This window comes from Scyliorhinus canicula, chromosome 1 (genome assembly GCF_902713615.1).
Source record: "Scyliorhinus canicula chromosome 1, sScyCan1.1, whole genome shotgun sequence".
Classification (NCBI taxonomy): Eukaryota; Metazoa; Chordata; class Chondrichthyes; order Carcharhiniformes; family Scyliorhinidae; genus Scyliorhinus; species Scyliorhinus canicula.
The window spans coordinates 165,869,290-165,895,479 of NC_052146.1; the positions used below are offsets into that span (position 1 = coordinate 165,869,290).

The window sequence follows — 26,190 nt, forward strand, 5'->3', positions numbered from 1 at the left end:
TTAGTGTCGTCTGCAAATTTACTCACCCATCCTTCTGCGCCCTCCTCTAGGTCATTTATAAAAATGACAAACAGCAACGGCCCCAGAACAGATCCTTGTGGTACGCCACTCGTAACTGAACTCCATTCTGAACATTTCCCATCAACTACCACTCTCTGTCTTCTTGCAACTAGCCAATTTCTGATCCACATCTCTAAATCACCCTCAATCCCCAGCCTCCGTATTTTCTGCAATAGACGACCGTGGGGAACCTTATCAAACGCTTTACTGAAATCCATATACACCACATCAACTGCTCTACCCTCGTCTACCTGTTCAGTCACCTTCTCAAAGAACTCGATAAGGTTTGTGAGGCATGACCTACCCTTCACAAAACCATGCTGACTGTCCCTAATCATATTATTCCTATCTAGATGATTATAAATCGTATCTTTTATAATCCTCTCCAAGACTTTACCCACCACAGACGTTAGGCTCACCGGCCTATAGTTACCGGGGTTATCTCTACTCCCCTTCTTGAACAAAGGGACCACATTTGCTATCCTCCAGTCCTCTGGCACTATTCCTGTAGCCAACGATGACCTAAAAATCAAAGCCAAAGGCTCAGCAATCTCTTCCCTGGCTTCCCAGAGAATCCTAGGATAAATCCCATCCGGCCCCGGGGACTTATCTATTTTCACCTTGTCCAGAATTCCCAACACTTCTTCCCTACGCACCTCAATGCCATCTATTCTAATAGCCTGGGTCTCAGCATTCTCCTCCACAATATTATCTTTTTCTTGAGTGAATACTGACGAAAAGTATTCATTTAGTATCTCGCTTATCTCCTCAGCCTCCACACACAACTTCCCACCACTGTCCTTGACTGGCCCTACTCTTACCCTAGTCATTCTTTTATTCCTGACATACCTATAGAAAGCTTTTGGGTTTTCCTTGATCCTACCTGCCAAAGACTTCTCATGTCCCCTCCTTGCTCGTCTCAGCTCTCTCTTTAGATCCTTCCTCGCTTCCTTGTAAATATCAAGCGCCCCAACTGAAACTTCACGCCTCATCTTCACATAGGCCTCCTTCTTCCTCTTAACAAGAGATTCCACTTCTTTGGTAAACCACGGTTCCCTCGCTCGACCCCTTCCTCCCTGCCTGACTGGTACGTACTTATCAAGAACATGCAATAGCTGTTCCTTGAACAAGCTCCACATATCCAGTGTGCCCAACCCTTGCAGCCTACTTCTCCAACCAACACATCCTAAGTCATGTCTAATGGCATCATAATTGCCCTTCCCCCAGCTATAACTCTTGCCCTGCGGGGTATACTTATCCCTTTCCATCACTAACGTAAAGGTCACCGAATTGTGGTCACTGTTTCCAAAGTGCTCACCTACCTCCAGATATAACACCTGGCCTGGTTCATTACCCAAAACCAAATCCAATGTGGCCTCGCCTCTTGTTGGCCTGTCAACATATTGTGTCAGGAAACCCTCCTGCACACATTGTACAAAGAATGACCCATCTAATGTACTCGAACTATATCTTTTCCAGTCAATATTTGGAAAGTTAAAGTCTCCCATAACAACTACCCTGTTACTTTCGCTCTTTTCCAGAATCATCTTCGCCATCCTTTCCTCTACATCCCTAGAACTATTAGGTGGCCTATAGAAAACTCCCAACAGGGTGACCTCTCCTTTCCTGTTTCTAACCTCAGCCCATACTACCTCAGAAGAAGAGTCCCCATCTAGCATCCTTTCCGCCACCGTAATACTGTCCTTGACTAGCAGCGCCACACCTCCCCCTCTTTTGCCCCCTTCTCTGAACTTACTAAAACACCTAAACCCCGGAACCTGCAACAACCATTCCTGTCCCTGCTCTATCCATGTCTCTGAAATGGCCACAACATCGAAGTCCCAGGTACCAACCCATGCTGCCAGTTCCCCTACCTTATTTCGTATACTCCTGGCATTGAAGTAGACACACTTCAAACCACCTACCTGAACACTGGCACCCTCCTGCGAAGTCAAATCTGTGCTCCTGACCTCTATACTCTCAATCTCCCGTACCCTAAAACTACAATCCAGGTTCCCATGCCCCTGCTGAATTAGTTTAAACCCCCCCAAAGAGCACTAACAAATCTCCCCCCCAGGATATTGGTGCCCCTCAGGTTCAGATGTAGACCATCCTGTCTATAGAGGTCCCACCTTCCCCAGAAAGAGCCCCAGTTATCCAGAAATCTGAATCCCTCCCGCCTGCACCATCCCTGTAGCCACGTGTTTAATTGCTCTCTCTCCCTATTCCTCATCTCACTATCACGTGGCACGGGCAACAACCCAGAGATAACAACTCTGTTTGTTCTCACTCTGAGCTTCCATCCTAGCTCCCTAAAGGCCTGCCTGACATCCTTGTCCCCTTTCCTACCTATGTCGTTAGTGCCAATGTGGACTACGACTTGGGGCTGCTCCCCCTCCCCCTTAAGGACCCGGAAAACACGATCCGAGACATCACGTACCCTTGCACCTGGGAGGCAACATACCAAACGTGAGTCTCTCTCGCTCCCACAAAATCTCCTATCTGTGCCCCTGACTATTGAGTCCCCAATTACTAATGTTCTACTCCTTTCCCCCCTTCCCTTCTGAGCAACAGGGACAGACTCCGTGCCAGAGGCCCGTACCCCATGGCTTACCCCTGGTAAGTCGTCCCCCCCACAAGTATCCAAAACGGTATACTTGTTACTCAGGGGAACGACCGCAGGGGGTCCCTGCACTGACTGCTTCTTCCCAGTCCCTCTTACAGTTACCCATCTGGATTGAGGATTGAACAAAGAGGGCAAGTGAGTTGGGTCAACCATATTTTCAGGATGCTGAGGACATTTTGAGGGAATGTTCTAAGAACATACACATGAACATGCAAATTAGGAGCAGGAAGAGGCCATTAAGCCCCTCGAAACTGCTCCACTATTTTATAAGATCATGACTGATCTGATTGTGGCGTCTACTGACCTGCTGCTCTCGATACCATTTACTTCCTTTGCCCATGGTTATTGCTGTACATTTTTCACAAGCCACAATTATTTCTTCCTTATTCTACAGTGCAGTTCCTGTTAGGGTCCTATAAACTCTTCCCACAAGTGACTTCCTGAGCTGGATTCTCCAATTCTGGGGCTATGACCCCACGCTGGTGTGGGAACGGTTACGCCAGAAAAAATGGCGTAAAACGGCAACCGAATCCCTGTTTTGATGGGGGCTAGCATGCCGGCAGCGTAGAGCACCCAGCTCTAGCTGCCAATATGGCCCGGAGAATTACTGGGACCCTGGCCCCGCATGCACATGGTGGCAGCTTGCACCGGCCACACCTTGCTACATGGTGGAGACCGTTCGCAGACCCGGCCTGTGAAATAGTGCCCCACCTGTGGCAGGCTTGCGCGCCCCGGACCACACCCCACAGTACCCCCAGCCGCTGCCAAAGACCCCCCCGCCCGCGGATTGGCCCTCCCCCAACTGTGGATTGAGTCCGCAGTCGCCATGCCGAGTTCCCGACGGATTAGACCATATGTGACCCACGCCATCGGGAACTCAGCCGGTCGGGGGTGGAGCATTGGGAGGCGGGCCTCAGGCAATGTCCTGAGGCCGTCGATATGGCATGGCATCCTCTGCGAGAACGCCGCTTTGGAGGAGGTGGAGCATCGTGAAAGCGGCATCGCCCCCGATTTGGTCGGAAATTATGATTCTTCGGCCAATCGTCGAATGCGATTTTGGTGTCGGCGATCGGAGAATCCAGCCCCTGTCTTTACAATTTTTTCTCTCTACCAAACTATATTCTACATCTTGATCTTTAAAACAAAGGTGATCTCTCCCTGTTGTACTGCCATCCTTAATTTACAGAGCTACCTCACCACCTTTTTCTACCTTCTTGTCCTACTGCATGTCAAGGAGCCTAGAAAATTCAGGTCCTAGGCTTGGTTACCTCGCAGCCACGTCTCGGTAATGGCTATAAGGTCATACCCGTTTATTTCTAGAAAACTGACAATTCATCCATTTTGTTCTCACTGTCACACCTATTCTGGTACAGAGCCTTTAATTCTGCCTTTTCACTATTTCTGCAACCTCTGAGCTTACCTGCTGGTGCACCCGTAGTTTTATGTGCCCTGTTCTTCCCTGCAAAACTCTTCTTATCATGACCCTTAATACTACCTTGCTCTCTTGCTGTGTCTTCTTCCTTTAAATTATCATATATTCCCTCAATTGACCCCTCACCCCAATATGACTGGTCACAGCAAGATTCAGGTGAAAACAGTCCCAACGTTACAGCTCCCATTTTCCCCAATACTGGCGCCGTTGCTCCCATGAATTAAAACAGATTTCTCCCACATCAATCTTTGAGCCACACATTCATCTTTCTAATCTTATTTACCCCAATCCCAATTTGTTTATGGCTTTGGTAATAATCCAGATGGTTTATGGTTCTGCTTTTTCAGTCAGCCCTAGTTGCTCATTCACCTTAAGAAGAACCTCTTTCAAATCATATGGGCAGCACAGTTGCTTCACAACTCCAGGGTCCCGGGTTCGAATCCGGCTTGGGTCACTGTCTGTGCGGAGTCTGCACATTCTCCCCGTGTCTGCGTGGGTTTCCTCCGGGTGCTCCAGTTTCCTCCCACAGTCCAAAGATGTGCAGGTGAGGTGGATTGGCCATGATAAATTGCCCTTAGTCTCCAAAAAGGTTAGCTGGGGTTACTGGGTTATGGAGATAGGGTTGGGGCATGGACTGAAGAAGGATGCTCATTCCAAGAGCTGCTTCAGACTCGATGGGCCGAATGGCCTCCTTCTGCACTGTAAATTCTTTGATTCTATGTCATTGGTACCTACGTGTGACATGACCACAAGATCGGGATCAGTCAGCGTTCCTGTTCTAAATGACGTTTTAGACCCAGCACCCTCTGCTGGACTGTGTGTGTTTGTATAACAAACGAAAACAGGATCAGACATGGCTGTGATTCTTCCCTGGTTGAAAAGCCATTGGTAGGAACTGTCCTAGCAGACTGGTAAAGCATTTCCCTTGGGGGAAATGTTGGTGAATTTCAAATATTTTGCACATCTTCTTGTCAATGTGTATTTAAAAGGAAGGACTATTTCTAACTTCCATTCTCCATGTTACAGGGAACAATTTGCAATGATGCCTTGATGATGCTGTTCTGTGGCCCCTGTGAACTCTGTCGAATGGCTCGTGAGTTGAATCACCACAATGGACAGGGCTGGTAAGAGAAGCAGCAGCCTCCTTTTTAAACATTTTTTTTTGTTACTTATCCAATTGAAGGGCAATTTAGCGTGGCCAATCCACCTAAGCTGCACATCTTTGGGTTGTGGGGGTGAAACCCACGCAGACACAATGAACATGTGCAAACTCAACATGGACAGTGACCTAGGGCCGGGATCGAATCCGGGTCCTCAGCGCCGTGAGGCAGCAGTGCTAACCACGACGCCAGCAGCTTCCTTTTTGACAGAAACTGTCCCCTTTCTCCCAGCTCTCTGGGTGGTAACTGAATGTCTGAAGCTTCCCCAAGAGCCTATTCTTCCTGAGGAACCAGGGGCGAAATTCTCCCCTACCCGGCGGGGCGGGGGGTCCCGGCGTAGCAGAGTGGCGCCAACAACTCCGGCATCGGGCCTCCCCAAAGGTGCGGAATTCTCCACACCTTTCGGGGCTAGGTCCGCGCCGGAGTGGCTCCTGCTCCGCCGACTGGCGCCAACGGCCTTTGGTGCCACGCCGATCGGCGTCGGGGCTGGCCAAAAGGCCTTCGCCGGTCAGCGTGAGTTCGCACATGCACCGGAGTGTCAGCAGTCGCTGATGTCACCACCGGCACATGCGCGGTGGAGGCGGTCTCTTCCACCTCCGCCATGGTGGAGGCCGTAGCAGCGGCGGAAGAAAAAGAATGCCCCCATGGCACAGGCCCGCCTGGCGATCGGTGGGCCCCGATCGCGGGCCAGGCCGCCTTGGGGGCACCCCCCGGATCCGATCGCCCCAGGGCCCGCTCACGCCGCCTGATCCTGCTGGCAGAGAGATGGTTTAAACCACGTCGGCGGGAGAGACCTGACAGCAGTGAGACTTCGCGGGCCGGAGAATCGCCGCGGGGGCCTGCCGATCGGCACGGGGTCCCGCCGACTGGCGGGACGCAATTCCCCCCCCCGCTGATTCCCGGGTGGCGGAGAATTCCGGCCATGGCTGGGGTGGGATTTACGCCAACTCTGGGCGATTCCTCGATCCTGCGGGGGGGGTCGGAGAATTCCGCCCCAGGTGTGCATACACTGTGGGATCATAGCAAACACCATCCTGCCCTTAGCTGGTGCTTCAATCATAGACAGAGAAACAGGCCATCCTCCCATTGTGCTGTGTCCATGCTTTCAAAGAGCTGTTGAGTGAATCGCGTTCATAGAATCATAGAATCCCTAGTGTGCAGAAGGAGGCCATTTGTCCCATTAAGACCCCACCAACCCCCTGAAAGGGTACTCCACCCAAACCTACTCCCCCACCCGATCCCAGTAATTCCACACGCACACACACACGCGTGGAGTTTGGAGTAGAGGTGGATGCGGATAGTGAGGGAGGATAGTGTTAAGGTGGATGAGGATAGTGAGAGAGGATGAAGTTGAAGTGGATGCATATAGTAAGGGAGGTTGGAGTCGAGGTGGATGCAGATAGTGAGGGATGATGGAGTTGGCATGGATCAGAATAGTGAGGGACGATGGAGTTGAAGTGGATGAGGATAGTGAGGGATGATGGGAATGTGGTGGATCAGGATAGTGAGGGACGATGGAATTGAGGAAGATCAGGATAGGGAGGGAGGATGATGGAGTTGAGGTGGATCAGGATAATGAGGGAGAATGGATTTGAGGGGGAATCTGATCATGTGGGAGGATGATGTTGAAGTGCATCAAGATAATGAGGGACTATGGAGTTGAGGTTGATGAGGATAGTGAGGGCAGGGGAGTCAGGATGCATTGGGATAGTGAGTGACAATGGACTTGAGGGGGAACCTGATAGCGTGGGAGGATGGTGTTGAGGTGCTTTAGGAGTTGGGGTGGATGAGGATAGTAAAGGACAAAGGAATTGAGGTGGATCAGAATAGTGAGGGATGATGGAGTTGAGGTGGATGAGGGATGATGAAGTTGAGGTGGATGTGGATTGTAAGAAAGGATGGAGTCAAGGTTGATCACAACATTGAGGGCTGATAGGGATATGGTGGATCAGGATAGTGAGGGGTGGTGGAGTTGATGTGGATCAGTATAGTGAGAGACAATGGAGTTGAGGATAAGGATAGTGAAGGAGGATGGATATGAGGGGAAACCTGAGAGTGAGAGAGGATGGTGTTGAGGTGCAGCAGGATAATGAGGGATTATGGATTTGAGGTGGATGAGGACAGTGAGGGATTATGGAGTTGAGGTGGATGAGGATAGTTAGGCAGTATGGAGTTGAGGTGGATGAGGATAGGGGGAGAAAATGGAGTTGAGGTGTATCAAGATCGTGAGAAATAATGGGGTTGAGGCAGATAAGGAAAGTGAGGAAGGATAGAATTGAGATGAATGAGGACAGTGTAGGAGTAGATTGTGAGGGAGGATGAAAGTGTGAGGGAGGTGAATTGTGAGGGAGGATGGAGTTGAGGTAGATCTGGATAGTGAGAGAGAATGGAGGTGAGGCGGGTTAGGATGGTGAGGGAGGATGGAGTGGAGGTGGATGGTGATGGAAGGAGGATGCAGGTGACTAGGAGGAAATGGATAATGAGGGACGATAGATTTGGTGTAGAGGTGGTGGCATAGTGATATTGTCACTGGACCAGTAAACCAGAGACCCAGGGTAATGCTCTGGTGACCCAGGTTCAAATTGCACCACTGCAGATGGTGAAATTTGAATTCAATAACTATCTGGAATTAAAAGTCTAATGATGTCCATGAAACCATTGTCTATTGTCGTTTAAAATCAATCTGGTTGACTAATGTCCATCAGGGAAGAAATCTGCCGTCCTTACCTGGTCTAGACAACATGTGACTCCAGACCTCATCAATGAGGTCAACTCTTAATTGCTCCTCAAGGGATGGGCTATAAATGCTGACACATAATGAGGGCGGGCAATGGGGTTGAGGTGGATCAGGGTAGTGAGGGCAGACAATGGGGTTGAGGTGGATCAGGGTAGCAAGGGAGGACGATGGGGTTGAGGTGGATCAGGGTAGCGAAGGAGGACGATGGGGTTGAGGTGGATCACGGTAGCGAGGGCGGACGATGGGGTTGAGGTGGATCAGGGTAGTGAGTGAGGACGATGCAGTTGAGGTGGATCAGGGTAGTGAGGGAGAATGGTTTGGATAGGGAGGGAGGATGGAATGGAGATGAATAGAGTTGAGGTGGATCAGGATAGTGAGGGAGGAAAGAGGTGAGTAGGAGAAGGTGTACAGTGAGGGAGGATAGTGAGGGAATGTTGAGGTGGATCAGGATAGTGAGGGACAGTGGAGTTGATGTGGATCTGGATAGTGAGGGAGAATGGAGTTGAGGTGGATCACGAATATGAGGGAAGGCTGTGTTGAGGTGGATCAGGCTCAAAGGACCAAATAATCTTCTCACTCCCCTCAAAGAATCATCCGGTCCGCCAAAGTCCATGTGGCGGGTTACCCAGCAGCACAGCTGGTGAGCAAGAACATGGAAGGTTCCTCATAAGACAGTCCCTTTGTTACAGGAATCACTCCCGTGAATCTTCCCTGCACAGTTTCTCTTGCAAGTATATCCGACCGTACATATGCGGTTTCAGTAACACCCTGCACACTTTTATACTCCCTCCCCCTTCGAATAAAGATCAACATTCCATTTGCCCTCCTCATTACTTGCTGAACCTGCATCCTAACCTATTGTGATCCATGGATCAAAGAATCCAGAATTATTGCAGCAAAGAGGATCGTGTTTCCACCAGCTCTCCATTGGAGTATCTCGACTTATTCTCCTGCGTTTTCCCCATAACCCTGCACATAATGTCCTCTTGAATGCCTCAATTGAGCCTGCCTGCACCACACTTCCAGGTTGTGCATTCCTGACCTGAACCATTCCCCGTGTGAAAAAGCTGTTTCTCACAGCACATTTGCTTCTTTTTCAGATATTTTGAATATGTGCAATCTCATTCTTGATCCTTTTACGAGCGGGAACAGTTTCTGCCTATCTTCTCTGCCAGACCCCTCATGAATTTGAACATCTCTATCAAATCTCCCCTTAAACTTCTTCTCTCCAAGGAGATCAGTCCCAAACTTGCCAATCTGTCCTCATAACTGAAGTTTCTCATCCCTGGAACCATTCTTGTAAACCTCTCCTGCACTCTGTCCAATGTGTTCACATCCTTCCTATAGTGTAGCTCCCAGAACTGTGCACAATGTTCCAGCTGAGGTGTAACCAATGTCTTGTATAAGTTCAGTATAACCTCTTTGCTCTTCTACTCTATGCCCCTACTAATAAAGTCAGATTACCCAATGCTTTATTATTAACTATTCTTTCCACCTGTCCTAGATAGAAATAATTTTAAAATAAACGAAGCAGGAGGTGACCATTCGGCCCTTCGAACCTGCTCCACCATTCATTACGATCATGGCTGATCATCAAGTTCAATACCATGATCCCATCCTATGACCTCTTTACCCCCAAGAGCTATATCTAACTCCTTCTGGAAATTACACAGCGTTTTTGCCTCAACTACTTTCTGCTTTTATAGAACATAGAACATAGAACATTACAGCGCAGTACGGGCCCTTCGGCCCTCGATGTTGCGCCGACCTGTGAAACCATCTGAAGCCTATCTGACCTACACTATTCCATTTTCATCCATATGTCTATCCAGTGACCACTTAAATGCCCTTAAAGTTGGCGAGTCTACTACTGTTGCAGGCATGGCGTTCCACACCCCTACTATTCTCTGAGTAAAGAAACTGCCTCTGACATCTGTCCTATATCTACCACCCCTCAATTTAAAGCTATGTCCCCTCGTGTTGGTCATCACCATCCGAGGAAAAAGACTCTCACTGTCCACCCTATCTAACCCTCTGACTATCTTATATGTCTCTATTCGCAGCCTTCTCCTCTCTAACGAAAACAACCTCAAGTCCCTGAGCCTTTCCTCGTAAGACCTTCCCTCCATACCAGGCAACATCCTAGTAAATCTCCTCTGAACCCTTTCCAAAGATTCCCCATCCTTCCTATAATGTGGTGACCAGAACTGCACGCAGTACTCCAGGAGCGGCCGCACCAGAGTTATGTACAGCTGCAGCATGACCTTGTGGCTCCGAAACTCAATCCCCCTACTGATAAAGGCTAGCATACCATATGCCTTCTTAATAGCCCTATTAACCTGGGTGGCAACTTTCAGGGATTCAGGGATAAAAGGCAACTTCGGTAATAGGGAAGATGCTGGAATCTATCATCAAGGAAGAAATTGCGAGGCATCTGGATAGAAATTGTCCCATTGGGCAGATGCAGCATGGGTTCGTTAAAGGCAGGTCATGCCTAACTAATTTAGTGGAATTTTTTGAGGACATTACCAGTGCAGTAGATAACGGGGAGCCGATGGATGTGGTATATCTGGATTTCCAGAAAGCCTTTGACAAGGTGCCACACAAAAGGTTGCTGCATAAGATAAAGATGCATGGCATTAAGGGTAAAGTAGTAGCATGGATAGAGGATTGGTTAATTAATAGAAAGCAAAGAGTTGGGATAAATGGGTGTTTCTCTGGTTGGCAATCAGTAGCTAGTGGTGTCCCTCAGGGATCCGTGTTGGGCCCACAATTGTTCACAATTTACATTGATGATTTGGAGTTGGGGACCAAGGGCAATGTGTCCAAGTTTGCAGATGACACTAAGATGAGTGGTAAAGCGAAACGTGCAGAGGATACTGGAAGTCTGCAGAGGGATTTGGATAGGTTAAGTGAATGGGCTTGGGTCTGGCAGATGGAATACAATGTTGACAAATGTGAGGTTATCCATTTTGGTAGGAATAACAGCAAACGGGATTATTATTTAAACGATAAATATTAAAGCATGCCGCTGTTCAGAGAGACTTGGGTGTGCTAGTGCATGAGTCACAGAAGGTTGGTTTACAAGTGCAACAGGTGATTAAGAAGGCAAATGGAATTTTGTCCTTCATTGCTAGAGGGATGGAGTTTAAGACTAGGGAGGTTATGTTGCAACTGTATAAGGTGTTAGTGCGGCCACACCTGGAGTATTGTGTTCAGTTTTGGTCTCCTTACTTGAGAAAGGGCGTACTGGCACTGGAGGGTGTGCAGAGGAGATTCACTAGGTTAATCCCAGAGCTGAAGGGGTTGGATTATGAGGAGAGGTTCAGTAGACTGGGACTGTACTCGTTGGAATTTAGAAGGATGAGGGGGGATCTTATAGAAATATTTAAAATTATGAAGGGAATAGATAGGATAGATGCGGGCAGGTTGTTTCCACTGGCGGGTGACAGCAGAACTAGGGGGCATAGCCTCAAAATAAGGGGAAGTAGATTTAGGACTGAGTTTAGGAGGAACTTCTTCACCCAAAGGGTTGTGAATCTATGGAATTCCTTGCCCAGTGAAGCAGTTGAGGCTCCTTCATTACATGTTTTTAAGGTAAAGATAGATAGTTTTTTGAAGAATAAAGGGATTAAGGGTTATGGTGTTCGGGCCGGAAAGTGGAGCTGAGTCCACAAAAGATCAGCCATGATCTAATTGAATGGCGGAGCAGGCTCGAGGGGCCAGATGGCCTACTCCTGCTCCTAGTTCTTATGTTCTTATGTTCTTATGTTATGTACCTGGATGCCGAGATCTCTCTGTTCATCTACACTACCAAGAATCTTGCCATTAGCCCAGTACTCTGCATTCCTGTTACTCCTTCCAAAGTGAACCACCTCACACTTTTCCGCATTAAACTCCATCTGCCACCTCTCAGCCCAGCTCTGCAGCTTATCTATGTCCCTCTGTATCCTATGACATCCTTCAGCAATATCCACAACTCCACCGACCTTCGTGTCATCTGCAAATCTACTAACCCATCCTTCTACACCCTCTTCCAGGTCATTTATAAAAATGACAAACAGCAGTGGCCCCAAAACAGATCCTTGCGGTACACCACTAGTAACTGAACTCCAGGATGAACATTTGCCATCAACCACCACCCTCTGTCTTCTTTCAGCTAGCCAATTACTGATCCAAACCACTAAATCACCTTCAATCCCATAGATAACGGGGAGCCGATGGATGTGGTATATCTGGATTTCCAGAAAGCCTTTGGCAAGGTGCCACACAAAAGGTTGCTGCATAAGATGAAGATGCATGGCATTAAGGGTAAAGTAGTAGCATGGATAGAGGATTGGTTAATTAATAGAAAGCAAAGTGTTGGGATAAATGGGTGTTTCTCTGGTTGGCAATCAGTAGCTAGTGGTGTCCCTCAGGGATCCGTGTTGGGCCCACAATTGTTCACAATTTACATAGATGATTTGGAGTTGGGGACCAAGGGCAATGTGTCCAAGTTTGCGGATGACACTAAGATGAGTGGTAAAGCGAAAAGTGCAGAGGATACTGGAAGTCTGCAGAGGGATTTGGATAGGTTAAGTGAATGGGCTGGGGTCTGGCAGATGGAATACAATGTTGACAATGTGAGGTTATCCATTTTGGTAGGAATAACAGCAAACGGGATTATTATTTAAACGATAAAATATTAAAGCATGCCGCTGTTCAGAGAGACTTGGGTGTGCTAGTGCATGAGTCACTGAAGGTTGGTTTACAAGTGCAACAGGTGATTAAGAAGGCAAATAGAATTTTGTCCTTCATTGCTAGAGGGATGGAGTTTAAGACTAGGGAGGTTATGTTGCAATTGTATAAGGTGTTAGTGCGGCCACACCTGGATTATTGTGTTCAGTTTTGGTCTCCTTACTTGAGAAAGGACGTACTGGCACTGGAGGGTGTGCAGAGGAGATTCACTAGGTTAATCCCAGAGCTGAAGGGGTTGGATTATGAGGAGAGGTTCAGTAGACTGGGACTGTACTCGTTGGAATTTAGAAGGATGAGGGGGGATCTTATAGAAACATTTAAAGTTATGAAGGGAATAGATAGGATAGATGCGGGCAGGTTGTTTCCACTGGCGGGTGACAGCAGAACTAGGGGACATAGCCTCAAAATAAGGGGAAGTAGATTTAGGACTGAGTTTAGGAGGAATTTCTTCACCCAAAGGGTTGTGAATCTATGGAATTCCTTGCCCAGTGAAGCAGTTGAGGCTCCTTCATTACATGTTTTTAAGGTAAAGATAGATAGTTTTTTGAAGAATAAAGGGATTAAGGGTTATGGTGTTCGGGCCGGAAAGTGGAGCTGAGTCCACAAAGATCAGCCATGATCTAATTGAATGGCGGAGCAGGCTTGAGGGGCCAGATGGCCTACTCCTGCTCCCAGTTCTTATGTTCTTATGTACTTCCTTATTTTCTGCAATAGCCTACCGTGCGGAACCTTATCAAACGCCTTACTGAAATCCATATACACCACATCAACCGCTTTACCCTCATCCACCTGTTTGGTCACCTTCTCAAAAAACTCAATAAGGTTTGTGAGGCATGACCTACCCTTCACAAAACCGTGTTGACTATCGCTAATCAACTTGTTCTTTTCAAGATGATTATAAACCCTATCTCTTATAACCTTTTCCAACATTTTACCCACAACCGAAGTAAGGCTCACAGGTCTATAATTACCAGGGTTGTCTCTACTCCCCTTCTTGCACAAGGGGACAACATTTGCTATCCTCCAGTCTTCCGGCACTATTCCTGTCGGCAAAGACGACATAAAGATCAAGGACAAAGGCTCTGCAATCTCCTCCCTGGCTTCCCAGAGAATCCTAGGATAAATCCCATCTGGCCCAGGGGACTTATCTATTTCGCCATTTTCCAAAATTGATAACACCTCCTCCTTTTGAACCTCAATTCCATCTAGCCTGGTCGACTGAACCTGAGTATTCTCCTCGACAACATTGTCTTTCTCCAGTGTAAACACTGATGAAAAATATCCATTTAACGCTTCCCCTATCTCCTCTGATTCCACACACAACTTCATTGGCCCTAATTTTACTCTAGTCATTCTTTTGTTCCTGATATACCCATAGAAAGCCTTAGGGTTTTCCTTGATCCTATCCGCCAACGACTTTTCGTGTCCTCTCCTCGCTCTTCTTAACTCTCCCTTTTGGTCCTTCCTGGCGAACTTGTAACTCTCGGATCATTCGGAAGGCAGAGGGGGTCATAGATAGGAGCTTCAGGGAAGTAGTTACACCAAAGACTGGAGATAGATGGGTAACTGTAAGAGGGACTGGGAAGAAGCAGTCAGTGCAGGGACCCCCTGCGGTCGTTCCCCTGAGTAACAAGTATACCGTTTTGGATACTTGTGGGGGGGGGGGACTTACCAGGGGTAAGCCATGGGGTACGGGCCTCTGGCACGGAGTCTGTCCCTGTTGCTCAGAAGGGAAGGGGGGAAAGGAGTAGAACATTAGCAATTGGGGACTCAATAGTCAGGGGCACAGATAGGAGATTTGTGGGAGGCGAGAGAGACTCACGTTGGTATGTTGCCTCCCAGGTGCAAGGGTACGTGATGTCTCGGATCGTGTTTTCCGGGTCCTTAATGGGGGAGGGGGAGCAGCCCCAAGTCGTAGTCCACATTGGCACTAACGACATAGGTAGGAAAGGGGACAAGGATGTCAGGCAGGCCTTTAGGGAGCTAGGATGAAATCTCAGAGCGAGAACAAACAGAGTTGTTATCTCTGGGTTGTTGCCCGTGCCACGTGATAGTGAGATGAGGAACAGGGAGAGAGAGCAATTAAACACGTGGCTACAGGGATGGTGCAGGCGGGAGGGATTCAGATTTCTGGATAGCTGGGGCTCTTTCTGGGGAAGGTGGGACCTCTATAGACAGGATGGTCTACATCTGAACCTGAGGGGCACCAATATCCTGGTGGGGAGATTTGTTAGTGCTCTTTGGGGGGTTTTAAACTAATTCAGCAGGGGCATGGGAACCTGGATTGTAGTTTTGGGGTACGGGAGATTGAGAGTATAGAGGTCAGGAGCACAGATTTGACTTCGCAGGAGGGTGCCAGTGTTCAGGTAGGTGGTTTGAAGTGTGTCTACTTCAATGCCAGGAGTATACAAAATAAGGTAGGGGAACTGGCAGCATGGTTGGTACCTGGAACTTCGATGTTGTGGCCATTTCAGAGACATGGATAGAGCAGGGACAGGAATGGTTGTTGCAGGTTCCGGGGTTTAGGTGTTTTAGTAAGCTCAGAGAAGGGGGCAAAAGAAGGGGAGGTGTGTCGCTGCTAGTCAAGGACAGTATTACGGTGGCGGAAAGGATGCTAGATGGGGACTCTTCTTCTGAGGTAGTATGGGCTGAGGTTAGAAACAGGAAGGAGAGGTCACCCTGTTGGGAGTTTTCTATAGGCCACCTAATAATTCTAGGGATGTAGAGGAAAGGATGGCGAAGATGATTCTGGAAAAGAGCGAAAGTAACAGGGTAGTTGTTATGGGAGACTTTAACTTTCCAAATATTGACTGGAAAAGATATAGTTCGAGTACATTAGATGGGTCATTCTTTGTACAATGTGTGCAGGAGGGTTTCCTGACACAATATGTTGACAGGCCAACAAGAGGCGAGGCCACATTGGATTTGGTTTTGGGTAATGAACCAGGCCAGGTGTTATATCTGGAGGTAGGTGAGCACTTTGGAAACAGTGACCACAATTCGGGACCTTTACGTTAGTGATGGAAAGGGATAAGTACCCCGCAGGGCAAGAGTTATAGCTGGGGGAAGGGCAATTATGATGCCATTAGACATGACTTAGGATGTGGTGGTTGGAGAAGTAGGCTGCAAGGGTTGGGCACACTGGATATGTGGAGCTTGTTCAAGGAACAGCTATTGCATGTTCTTGATAAGTACGTACCAGTCAGGCAGGGAAGGAAGGGGTCGAGCGAGGGAACCGTGGTTTACCAAAGAAGTGGAATCTCTTGTTAAGAGGAAGAAGGAGGCCTATGTGAAGATGAGGCGTGAAGTTTCAGTTGGGGCGCTTGATATTTACAAGGAAGCGAGGGAAGGATCTAAAGAGAGAGCTGAGACGAGCAAGGAGGGGACATGAGAAGTCTTTGGCAGGTAGGGATCAAGGAAACCCAAAAGCTTTCTATAGGTATGTCAGGAATAAAAGAATGACTAGGATAGAGTAGGGCCATCACGGCTAGTGGTGGGAAGTTGTGTGTGGGAGGCTGAGGAGATAAGCGAGATACTAAATGAATACTTTTCGTCAGTATTCACTCAAGAAAAGATAATATTGTGGAGGAGAATGCTGAGACCCAGGCTATTAGAAATAGATGGCATTGAGGTGCGTAGGGAAGAGAGTGTTGGCAATTCTGGACAAGGTGAAAATAGATAAGTCCCCGGGGCCGGATGGGATTATCCTAGGATTCTCTGGGAAGCCAGGGAAGAGATTGCTGAGCCTTTGCTTTGATTTTTAGGTCATCATTGGCTACAGGAATAGTGCAGAGGACTGGAAGATAGCAAATGTGGTCCCTTTGTTCAAGAAGGGGAGTAGAGATAACCCCGGTAACTATAGGCCGGTGAGCCTAACGTCTGTGGTGGGTAAAGTCTTGGAGAGGATTATAAAAGATACGATTTATAATCATCTAGATAGGAATAATATGATTAGGGACAGTCAGCATGGTTTTGTGAAGGGTAGGTCATGCCTCACAAACCTTATCGAGTTCTTTGAGAAGGTGACTGAACAGGTAGACGAGGGTAGAGCAGTTGATGTGGTGTATATGGATTTCAGTAAAGCGTTTGATAAGGTTCCCCACGGTCGGCTATTGCAGAAAATACGGAGGCTGGGGATTGAGGGTGATTTAGAGATGTGATCAGAAATTGGCTAGTTGAAAGAAGACAGAGAGTGGTAGTTGATGGGAAATGTTCAGAATGGAGTTCAGTTACGAGTGGCGTACCACAAGGATCTGTTCTGGGGCCGTTGCTGTTTGTCATTTTATAAATGACCTAGAGGAGGGCGCAGAACGATGGGTGAGTAAATTTGCAGACGACACTAAAGTCGGTGGAGTTGTAGACAGTGCGGGAAGGATGTTGCAGGTTACAGAGGGACATAAATAAGCTGCGGAGCTGGGCTGAGAGGTGGCAAATGGAGTTTAAAGTGGAGAAGTGTGAGGTGATTCACTTTGGAAGAATAACAGAATGCGGAATATTTGGCTAATGGTAAAATTCTTGGTAGTGTGGATGAGCAGAGGGATCTCGGTGTCCATGTACATAGATCCTGAAAGTTGCCACCCAGGTTGATAGGGTTGTGAAGAAGGCCTAATGGTGTGTTGGCCTTTATTGGTAGAGAGGGATTGAGTTCCGGAGCCATAAGGTCATGTTGCAGTTGTACAAAACTCTAGTACGCCGCATTTGGAGTATTGCGTACAGTTCTGGTCGCCTCATTATAGGAAGGACGTGGAAGCTTGGAACGGGTGCAGAGGAGATTTACCAGGATGTTGCCTGGTATGGACGAAAATCTTATGAGGAAAGGCTGATGGACTTGAGGTTGTTTTCGTTAGAGAGAAGAAGGTTAAGAGGTGACTTAATAGAGGCATACAAAATGATCAGAGGGTTAGATAGGGTGGACAGCGAGAGCCTTCTCCGCGGATGGGGGTGGCTAGCACGAGGGGACATAGCCTTAAATTGAGGGGTAATAGATATAGGACAGAGGTCAGAGGTGGGTTTTTTACGCAAAGAGTGGTGAGGCCGTGGAATGCCCTACCTGCAACAGTAGTGAACACGCGAACATTGAGGGCATTTAAAAATTTATTGGATAAGCATATGGATGATAAGGGCATAGTGTAGGTTAGATGGCCTTTAGATTTTTTCCATGTCGGTGCAACATCGAGGGCCGAAGGGCCTGTACGCGCTGTATCGTTCTATGTTCTATGTTCTCAAGTGCCCTAACTGAGCTTCACGTCTCATCCTAACATAAGCCTTCTTCTTCCTCTTGACAAGTGCTTCAACTTCCTATGTAAACCACGGTTCCCTTGCTAGACAACTTCCTCCCTGCCTGACAGGTACATACTTATCAAGGACACGCAGTAACTGTTCCTTGAAAAAGCTCCACATTTCGATTGTACCCATCCCCTGCAGTTTCCTTCCCCATCCTATACATCCTAAATCTTGCCGAATAGCATCATAATTGCCTTTCCCCCAACTATAATTCTTGCCTTGCGGTATATACCTATCCCTGCCCATTGCTAAAGTAAACATAACCGAGTCTACACTGGGACTTGCAGAGGATCTGACACTCCCTCTTATATACACAGAAAGGGGTCCCTGATTGGGCCACTAATCATGGAACTCGTATTCTAATTGGCCAATCTCAAAGGCCTGGCCTAAGTCATTACAGAACACAGGCCCTCTACATTTTTGGGCACGATTCTCCCAAAGGGAGACAAGTGCCGGCGCCGGAGTGAAAACCGGAGTGTTCACTCCGGCGTCGGAGGCCGCTCCTCGCCCCCTATTCTCCCACCCCCAGGGGCTAGGAGCGGCGGTGCGTCAAACTCAAGCGCCTGGCTTTGCGGCGCTGCCTGAATGACGCGGCCGGCAGCGCCTAAATGATGTCACCCGCGCATGCACAGGTTGGCCGGGCGCCAACCCGCGCATGCCCGGTTGCCGTCTGCCCCTCCGCCGCCCCGCAAGATCAATCCTCCATGTCGGGGGCATCCAAGAATCCCAATTCTAAAATATGCACCTGGGCACTGAATAAGACAGGAATACAAAGAACAAACAAAGAACAAAGAAAGTACAGCACAGGAACAGGCCCTTCAGCCCTCCACGCCCGTGCCGACCATGCTGCCCACTAAACCTACAAATCTTCTGCACTTCCTGGGTCCGTTATCCATCTATTCCCTCCTATTCATGTATTCGTCAAGAAGCCTGTTAAATGTCACTATCGGCCCTCCTTCCACCACCTCCTCCGGCAGCGAGTTCCAGGCACCCACTACCCTGCTGTGTAAAAACTTGCCTCGTACATCTCCTCTAAAACCTGCCCCTCCACACCTTAAACCTATGTCCCCTCTACCTTGGGAAAAAGTCACTGACTATCCATTCTGTCTATGCCCATCATAATTTTGTAGACCTCTATCAGGTCACCCCTCAACCTCCGTCATTCCAGTGAGAACAAACCGAGTTTATTCAACCTCTCCTCATAGCTAATGCCTCCATACCAGCAACATCCTGGTTAATTCTCTTCTGCACCCTCACTAAAGCCTCCACATCCTTCTGGTAGTGTGGCGACCAGAATTGAACACTATACTCCAAGTGTGGCCTAACTAAGGTTCTGTGCAGCTGCAATATGGCTTGCCAATTTCTATACTCAATGCCCGGCCAATGAAGGCAAGCCATTGCCGTATGCCTTCTTGACTACCTTCTCCAGCTGTGTTGTCCCTTTTGGTGACCTGTGGACCTGTACACCTAAGATCTCTTCTGACTTGCAATACTCTTTAGTGTTCTACCATTCACTGCAGATTCCCTACCTGCATTAGACCTTCCAAAATGCATTACCTCACATTTGTCCAGATTAAACACCATCTGCCATCTCTCCGCCCAAGTCTCCAAACAATCTAAACCCTGCTGTATCCTCTGACAGTCCTCATCGCTATCCACAATTCCACCAACCTTTGTGTCGTCTGCAAACTTACTAATCAGACCAGTTACATTTTCCTCCAAAACATTTATATATACTACGAACAGGAAAGGTCCCCAGCACTGATCCCTGCGGAACACGACTAGTCACAGCCTTCCACTTAGAAAATCACCCTTCTATTGCTACTTTCTGCCTTCTATGACCTAGTCAGTTCTGTATCCACCTTGCCTGATCCTGTGTGACTTCACCGTTTGTACCAGTCTACCATGAGGGACCTTGTCAAAGTCCTTACTGAAGTCCATATAGACAACATCCACTGCCCTACCTGCATCAATCATCTTTGTGACCTCCTCGAAAAACTCTATCAAGTTAGTGAGACACGACCTCCCCTTCACAAAAACCAATCGCTTATTGTCACAAGTAGGCTTCAATGAAGTTACTGGCAAAGCCCCTGAGGTCGCCACACTTCCAGGGCCTATTCAGGGAGGCTGGTCCGGGAATTGAAACCCGCACTGCTGGCATTCTTCGGGCTTTACAATCCAACTTTTTAGCCCACGGCAGAATGATATTAACTGCCACAACTTCATGATAGATCCAGTCAAAACTCAATGGTAGGCTCAAGCTTGCGAAACAGTAACTTTATCAAGCGAATGATGCACCCGACGAGAGAATGGGGGGAGAACAAGGTTCGAGACTATGACGCTGACTTTTGTTTGTTACAGATGCTGCACAGAAGGAACAAATCCCCTGATGAAGATTGGCGCACACTCAGATACAGAGTCAATGTGTAATCATTGTGTGTCTCAATAAAGTTTATTTCCTATCAGAAACAAAGGAATGTGTGTGTCATAATAGATACCAATATATCATGGTGCATAATATATACCAATATATCATGGTGCATAATATATACCAATATATCATGGTGCATAATATATACCAATATATCATGGTGCATAATATATACCAATATATCATGGTGCATAATATATACCAATATATCATGGTGCATAATATATACCAATATATCATGGTGCAATATATACCAATATATCATGGTGCATATATATACCAATATATCATGGTGCATAATATACCAATATATCATGGTGCATAATATATACCAATATATCATGGTGCATAATATATACCAATATATCATAGTGCATAATATATACCAATATATCATGGTGCAGACACACACTGATGGACACACACAGGGACCAATCAAAATGTACAAACACCGCAGCCAATCACCAGTTAGAATACACACACTATAAAGGCAGAGGGCACCACGGTTTCCCGCTCATTCTGGGTGCTGCCTCTGAGTGTAAAGGAACTTATTCAGCCCAGCACAAACTCACAACACGTGCTGAGAGAATTCAACTGGTTCGGACAAGGCTTAGGTCTCTAGTTTAAGTTAGCATTATTTAGACCCACAGTCATCGTGTGTTAGTTAGTTAGAAGTAGTTAATAAATTGAGTTGAACCTTCATCTGTGTTAGAAGCATCTGTCCATCTCTCAAAGCCGGTCCTATTCTAACTTTTCCAGCTCCGACTATCTCCAGCTCCGACTATTCACAGCTCCGACTAACCCCAGCTCCGACTATTCGCAGCCCCGACTAACCCCAGCTCCGACAATTCCCAGCTCCGACTAACCCCAGCTCCGGACTTTCTCCAGGTTCGACTAACCCAGCTCCGACTATTCCCAGCTGCGACAATTCCCAGCTCAGACTATTCCCAGCTGCGACTATTACCAGCTCAGAGTATCTCCAGCTCCGACTATTCGCAGCTCCGACTAACCCCAGTTCCGACTATTCCCAGCTGCGACTATACCAGCTCCGATATCCCAAGCTCCGACTATTCCCAGCTCCAACTATCTCCAGCTCCGACTATCTCCAGCTCGGACAATCCCGAGCTCCAACGAGCTCCAGCTACGACTGTCCCCAGCTCCGACTATCCCCAGCTCCGACTATTCCCAGCTCCGACTATTCCCAGCTCCAACTTCTCCAGCTCCGACTATCTCCAGCTCGGACAATCCCGAGCTCCAACGAGCCCCAGCTACGACTGTCCCCAGCTACGACTGTCCCCAGCTCCGACTATTCCCAGCTGCGACTATAACAGCTCCGACTATCCCCAGCTCCGACTATTCCCAGCACCGACTTTCTCCAGCTCCGACTATCCCCAGCTCCGACTATTCCCAGCTCCAACGAGCCCCAACTACGACTGTCCCCAGCTACGACTGTCCCCAGCTGCGACTATTCCCAGCTGCGACTATAACAGCTCCGACTATCCCCAGCTCCGACTATTCCCAGCTCCGACTTTCTCCAGCTCCGACTATCCCCAGCTCCGACTATTCCCAGCTCCAATGAGCCCCAACTACGACTGTCCCCAGCTACGACTGTCCCCAGCTCCGACAATTCCCAGCTGCGACTATCCCAGCTCCGACTATCCACAGCTCCGACTATCCCCAGCTCCGACTATTCCCAGCTCCAACTTTCTCCAGCTCCGACTATCCCCAGCTCCGACTATTCCCAGCTCCTACAAGCCCCAACTACGACTGTCCCCAGCTACGACTGTCCCCAGCTCCGACTATCCACAGCTCCGACTATCCCCAGCTCCGACAATTTCCAGCTGCGACTATACCAGCTCCGACAATCCACAGCTCCGACTATTCCCAGCTCCGACTATTCCCAGCTCCAACTATATCCAGCTGCGACTTTCACAGCTCCGACTATCCCAGCTGCGACTATCCCCAGCTCCGACTATCCCCAGCTCCGACTATTCCCAGGACCGACTTTCTCCAGCTCCGACTATCTCCAGGTCGGACAATCCTGAGCTCCAACGAGCCCCAGCTACGACTATCCCCAGCTCCGACTATCCCCAGCTCCGACTATTCCCAGCTCCGACTTTCTCCAGCTCCGACTATCTCCAGCTCGGACAATCCTGAGCTCCAACGAGCCCCAGCTACGACTGTCCCCAGCTCCGACTATCCCAGCTGCGACTATACTACTCCGACTATCCCCACTCCGACTATTCCCAGCTCCGACTTTCTCCAGCTCCGGCTATTCCGAGCTCCAACTAGCCCCAACTACGACTGTCCCCAGCTCCGACTATTCCCAGCTGCGACTATACCAGCTCCGAATATCCCCTCGCTCCGACTATTCCCAGCTCCGACAATCCCCAGCTCCACTATATCCAGCTGAGACTTTCCCAGCTCCGACTATCCAGCACCGACTATCCACAGCTCCGACTATCCCAGCTCCGACTAGCCCAGCTCCGACTACTCCACAGCTCCGACTATCCCCAGCTCCGACAGTCCCCAGCTCCGACTATCCGCAGCTCCTACTATCTACAGATGCGATTCTCCCAGCTCCGACTATCCCCAGCTCGATTATCTCCAGCTGCGACTATCCCCAGCTCAGGACTATCCCCAGCTCCGACTATCCCCCAGCTCCGCCTATTCCCAGCTCCAACTAGCCCCAACTACGACTGTCCCAGCAACGACTGTCCCCAGCTACGACGGTCCCCCAGCTCCGACTACTTCCCAGCTGCGACTATACCAGCTCCGGACTATCCCCAGCTCCGACTATTCCCAGCTCCGACTTTCTCCAGCTCCGACTATCCCCAGCTCCGACTATTCCCAGCTCCAACAATCCCCAGCTCCAAGTATATCCAGCTGCGGCTTTCCCAGCTCCGACTATCCCAGCTCCGACAATCCACAGCTCCGACTTTCCCAGCTCCGACTCTCCAGCTCCGACAGTCCCCAGCTCCGACTATCCGCAGCTCCTACTATCTACAGATGCGATTCTCCCAGCTCCGACTATCCCCAGCTCCGATTATCTCCTGCTGCGACTATCCCCGCTCCGACTATCCCCAGCTCCGACTATCCCCAGCTCCGACTATCCCCAGCTGCGACTATACCAGCTCCGACTATCCCCAGCTCCGACTATTCCCAGCTCCGACCTTCTCCAGCTCCGACTATCCCCAGCTCCGACTATTCCCAGCTCCAACTATTCCCAGCTCCAACTAGCCCCAACTACGACTGTCCCCAGCTCTGACGATCCCCAACTCCGACTATCCCCAACTCCGACTATGCCAGCTCCGACCATCTCCAGCTCTGACTATCCCAGCTCCGACTATCTCCAGCTCCGTCTATCCAGCTCCGACTATCCCCAGTTCCGACTATCCCAGCTCCGACTATCTCCAGCTCCGACCATCACCAACTGCGACTATTCCCACCTCCGACTATATCCAGCTCCGACTACCCCAGCTCCGACTATTCCCAGCTCCGACTATCCCAGCTGCGACTATCCCCAGCTCCGACTATCCCCAGCTCCGACTATTCCCAGCTCCGACTATCTCGAGCTCCAACTATCCCCAGCTGCGTCTATCCCCAGCTCCGACTACCTCCGCTCCGACTATTCCCAGCTCCGACAATCCCCAGCTCTGACTATCCCCAGCTCCGTCTATTCCCAGCTCCGACTATCTCCAGCTCCGACTATCCCCAGCTCCGACTATCCCCAGCTCCGACTATCCCCTGCTCCGACTATTCCCATCTCCGACTATCCCCAGCTCCGACTATCCCCAGCTGCGACTATCCCCAGCTCCGACTATCCCCAGCTCCGACTATTCCCAGCTCCGACTATCCCCAGCTCCGACTATCCCCAGCTCCGACTATCCCCAGCTCCGACTATCCCAGCTCCGACTCTCCACAACTCCGCCTATTCCCAGCTCCGACTATCTCTAGCTCAGAACATCCCAGCTCCGAATATTCCCAACTGCGACTATCCCTAGCTGAGACCATTCCCAGCTCTGACTATCTCCAGCTCCGACTTTCCCAAGCTCCGAATGTCCCCAGCTCCGACCATCCCCAGCTCCGACTATCCCCAGCTCCGACTATCCCCACTCCGACTATCCCAGCCGCGACTATCTCCAGCTCCGACCATCTCCAGCTCCGACTATCTCCAGCTCCGACTATTCCCAGCTCCGACTATCTCCAGCTCTGACTATCCCAGCTCCGACTATCCCCAGCTCCGACTATCCCAGCTCCGACTATCCCCAGCTCCGACTATCCCCAGCTCCGACTATCCCCTGCTCCAACTATTCCCATCTCCGACTATCCCCAGCTCCGACTATCCCCAGCTCCGACTATCCCCAGCTCCGACTATCCCCAGCTCCGACTATTCCCAGCTCCGACTATCCCAGCTCCGACTATCCCCAGCTCCGACTATCCCCAGCTCCGACTGTCCCCAACTCCGACTATTCCCAGCTCCGACTATCTCTAGCTCAGAACATCCCAGCTCCGAATATTCCCAGCTGCGACTATCCCAAGCTGTGACCATTCCCAGCTCTGACTATCTCCAGCTCCGACTATCCAAAGCTCCGAATGTCCCCAGCTCCGACCATCCCCAGCTCCGACTATCCCAGCTCCGACTATTCCCAGCTCCGACTATTCCCAGCTCAGAACATCCCAGCTCCGACTATCCCCAGCTCCGACTATCCCAGCTCCGACTGTCTCCAACTCTGACAATTCCCAGCTCCGACTATCTCTAGCTCAGAACATCCCAGCTCTGAATATTCCCAGCTGCGACTCTCCCAATCTGTGACCATTCCCAGCTCTGACTATCTCCAGCTCCGACTATCCCAAGCTCCGAATGTCCCCAGCTCCGACCATCCCCAGCTCCGACAATCCCAGCTCCGACTATCTCCAGCTCCGACTATTCCTAGCTCAAACTATCCCCAGCTCCGACTATCCCCAGCTCCAACTATCCAGCAGAGGGCAGCAGAGCAGAGCTACTGCTCAGCTGTTTGGGGGAATTTGCATCGTGCAGTGCGGTCAGCATAAGTTGAAGGGGAACCGGCGAAGGAAACCTAAGGAGTTTGAGTGAAGACAAGCATCCAGCAGAGGGCAGCAGAGCGAGCTACTGATCAGCTGTTCTGGGGGAATTTGCATACGTGCAGTGCGGTCAGCCTAAGTTGACGAGGAACCGGCGAAGGAGACCTTAGGAGTTTGAGTGAAGACAAGCATCCAGCAGAGGGCAGCAGAGCCGAGCTACTGATCAGCTGTTCTGGGGGAATTTGCATACGTGCGGCGGTCAGCCTAAGTTGAAGGGAACCGGTGAAGGAGACCTAAGGAGTTTGAGTGAAGACAAGCATCCAGCAGAGGGCAGCAGAGCAGAGCTACTGAATCAGTGTTCTGGGGGAATTGCATACGTGCAGTGCGGTCAGCTAAGTTGAAGGGGAACCGGCGAAGGAGACCTAAGGAGTTTGAGTGAAGATAAGCATCCAGCAGAGGGCAGCAGAGCAGAGCTACTGATCAACTGTTCTGGGGGAATTTGCATACGTGCAGTGCGGTCAGCCTAAGTTGAAGGGGAACCGGCGAAGGAGACCTAAGGAGTTTGAGTGAAGACAAGCATCCAGCAGAGGGCAGCAGAGCAGAGCTACTGATCAACTGTTCTGGGGGAATTTGCATACGTGCAGTGCGGTCAGCCTAAGTTGAAGGGGAACCGGCGAA

General features: G+C 49.5%; 1 protein-coding gene across 1 annotated transcript in view; it reads left to right on the top strand.

The window, feature by feature from the left end:
• Nucleotides 1–20,508, top strand: part of LOC119962406 — a 94,070-nt gene extending 73,562 nt beyond the window's left edge. The window contains exons 5-6 of the mRNA XM_038790393.1: nucleotides 5,145–5,242; nucleotides 20,397–20,508. Coding sequence (XP_038646321.1) covers nucleotides 5,145–5,242; nucleotide 20,397 — 99 coding nt within the window. The 3' untranslated portion in view covers nucleotides 20,398–20,508. The remainder of the gene's footprint in view (nucleotides 1–5,144; nucleotides 5,243–20,396) is intronic.
• Nucleotides 20,509–26,190: the final 5,682 nt, after the last annotated feature.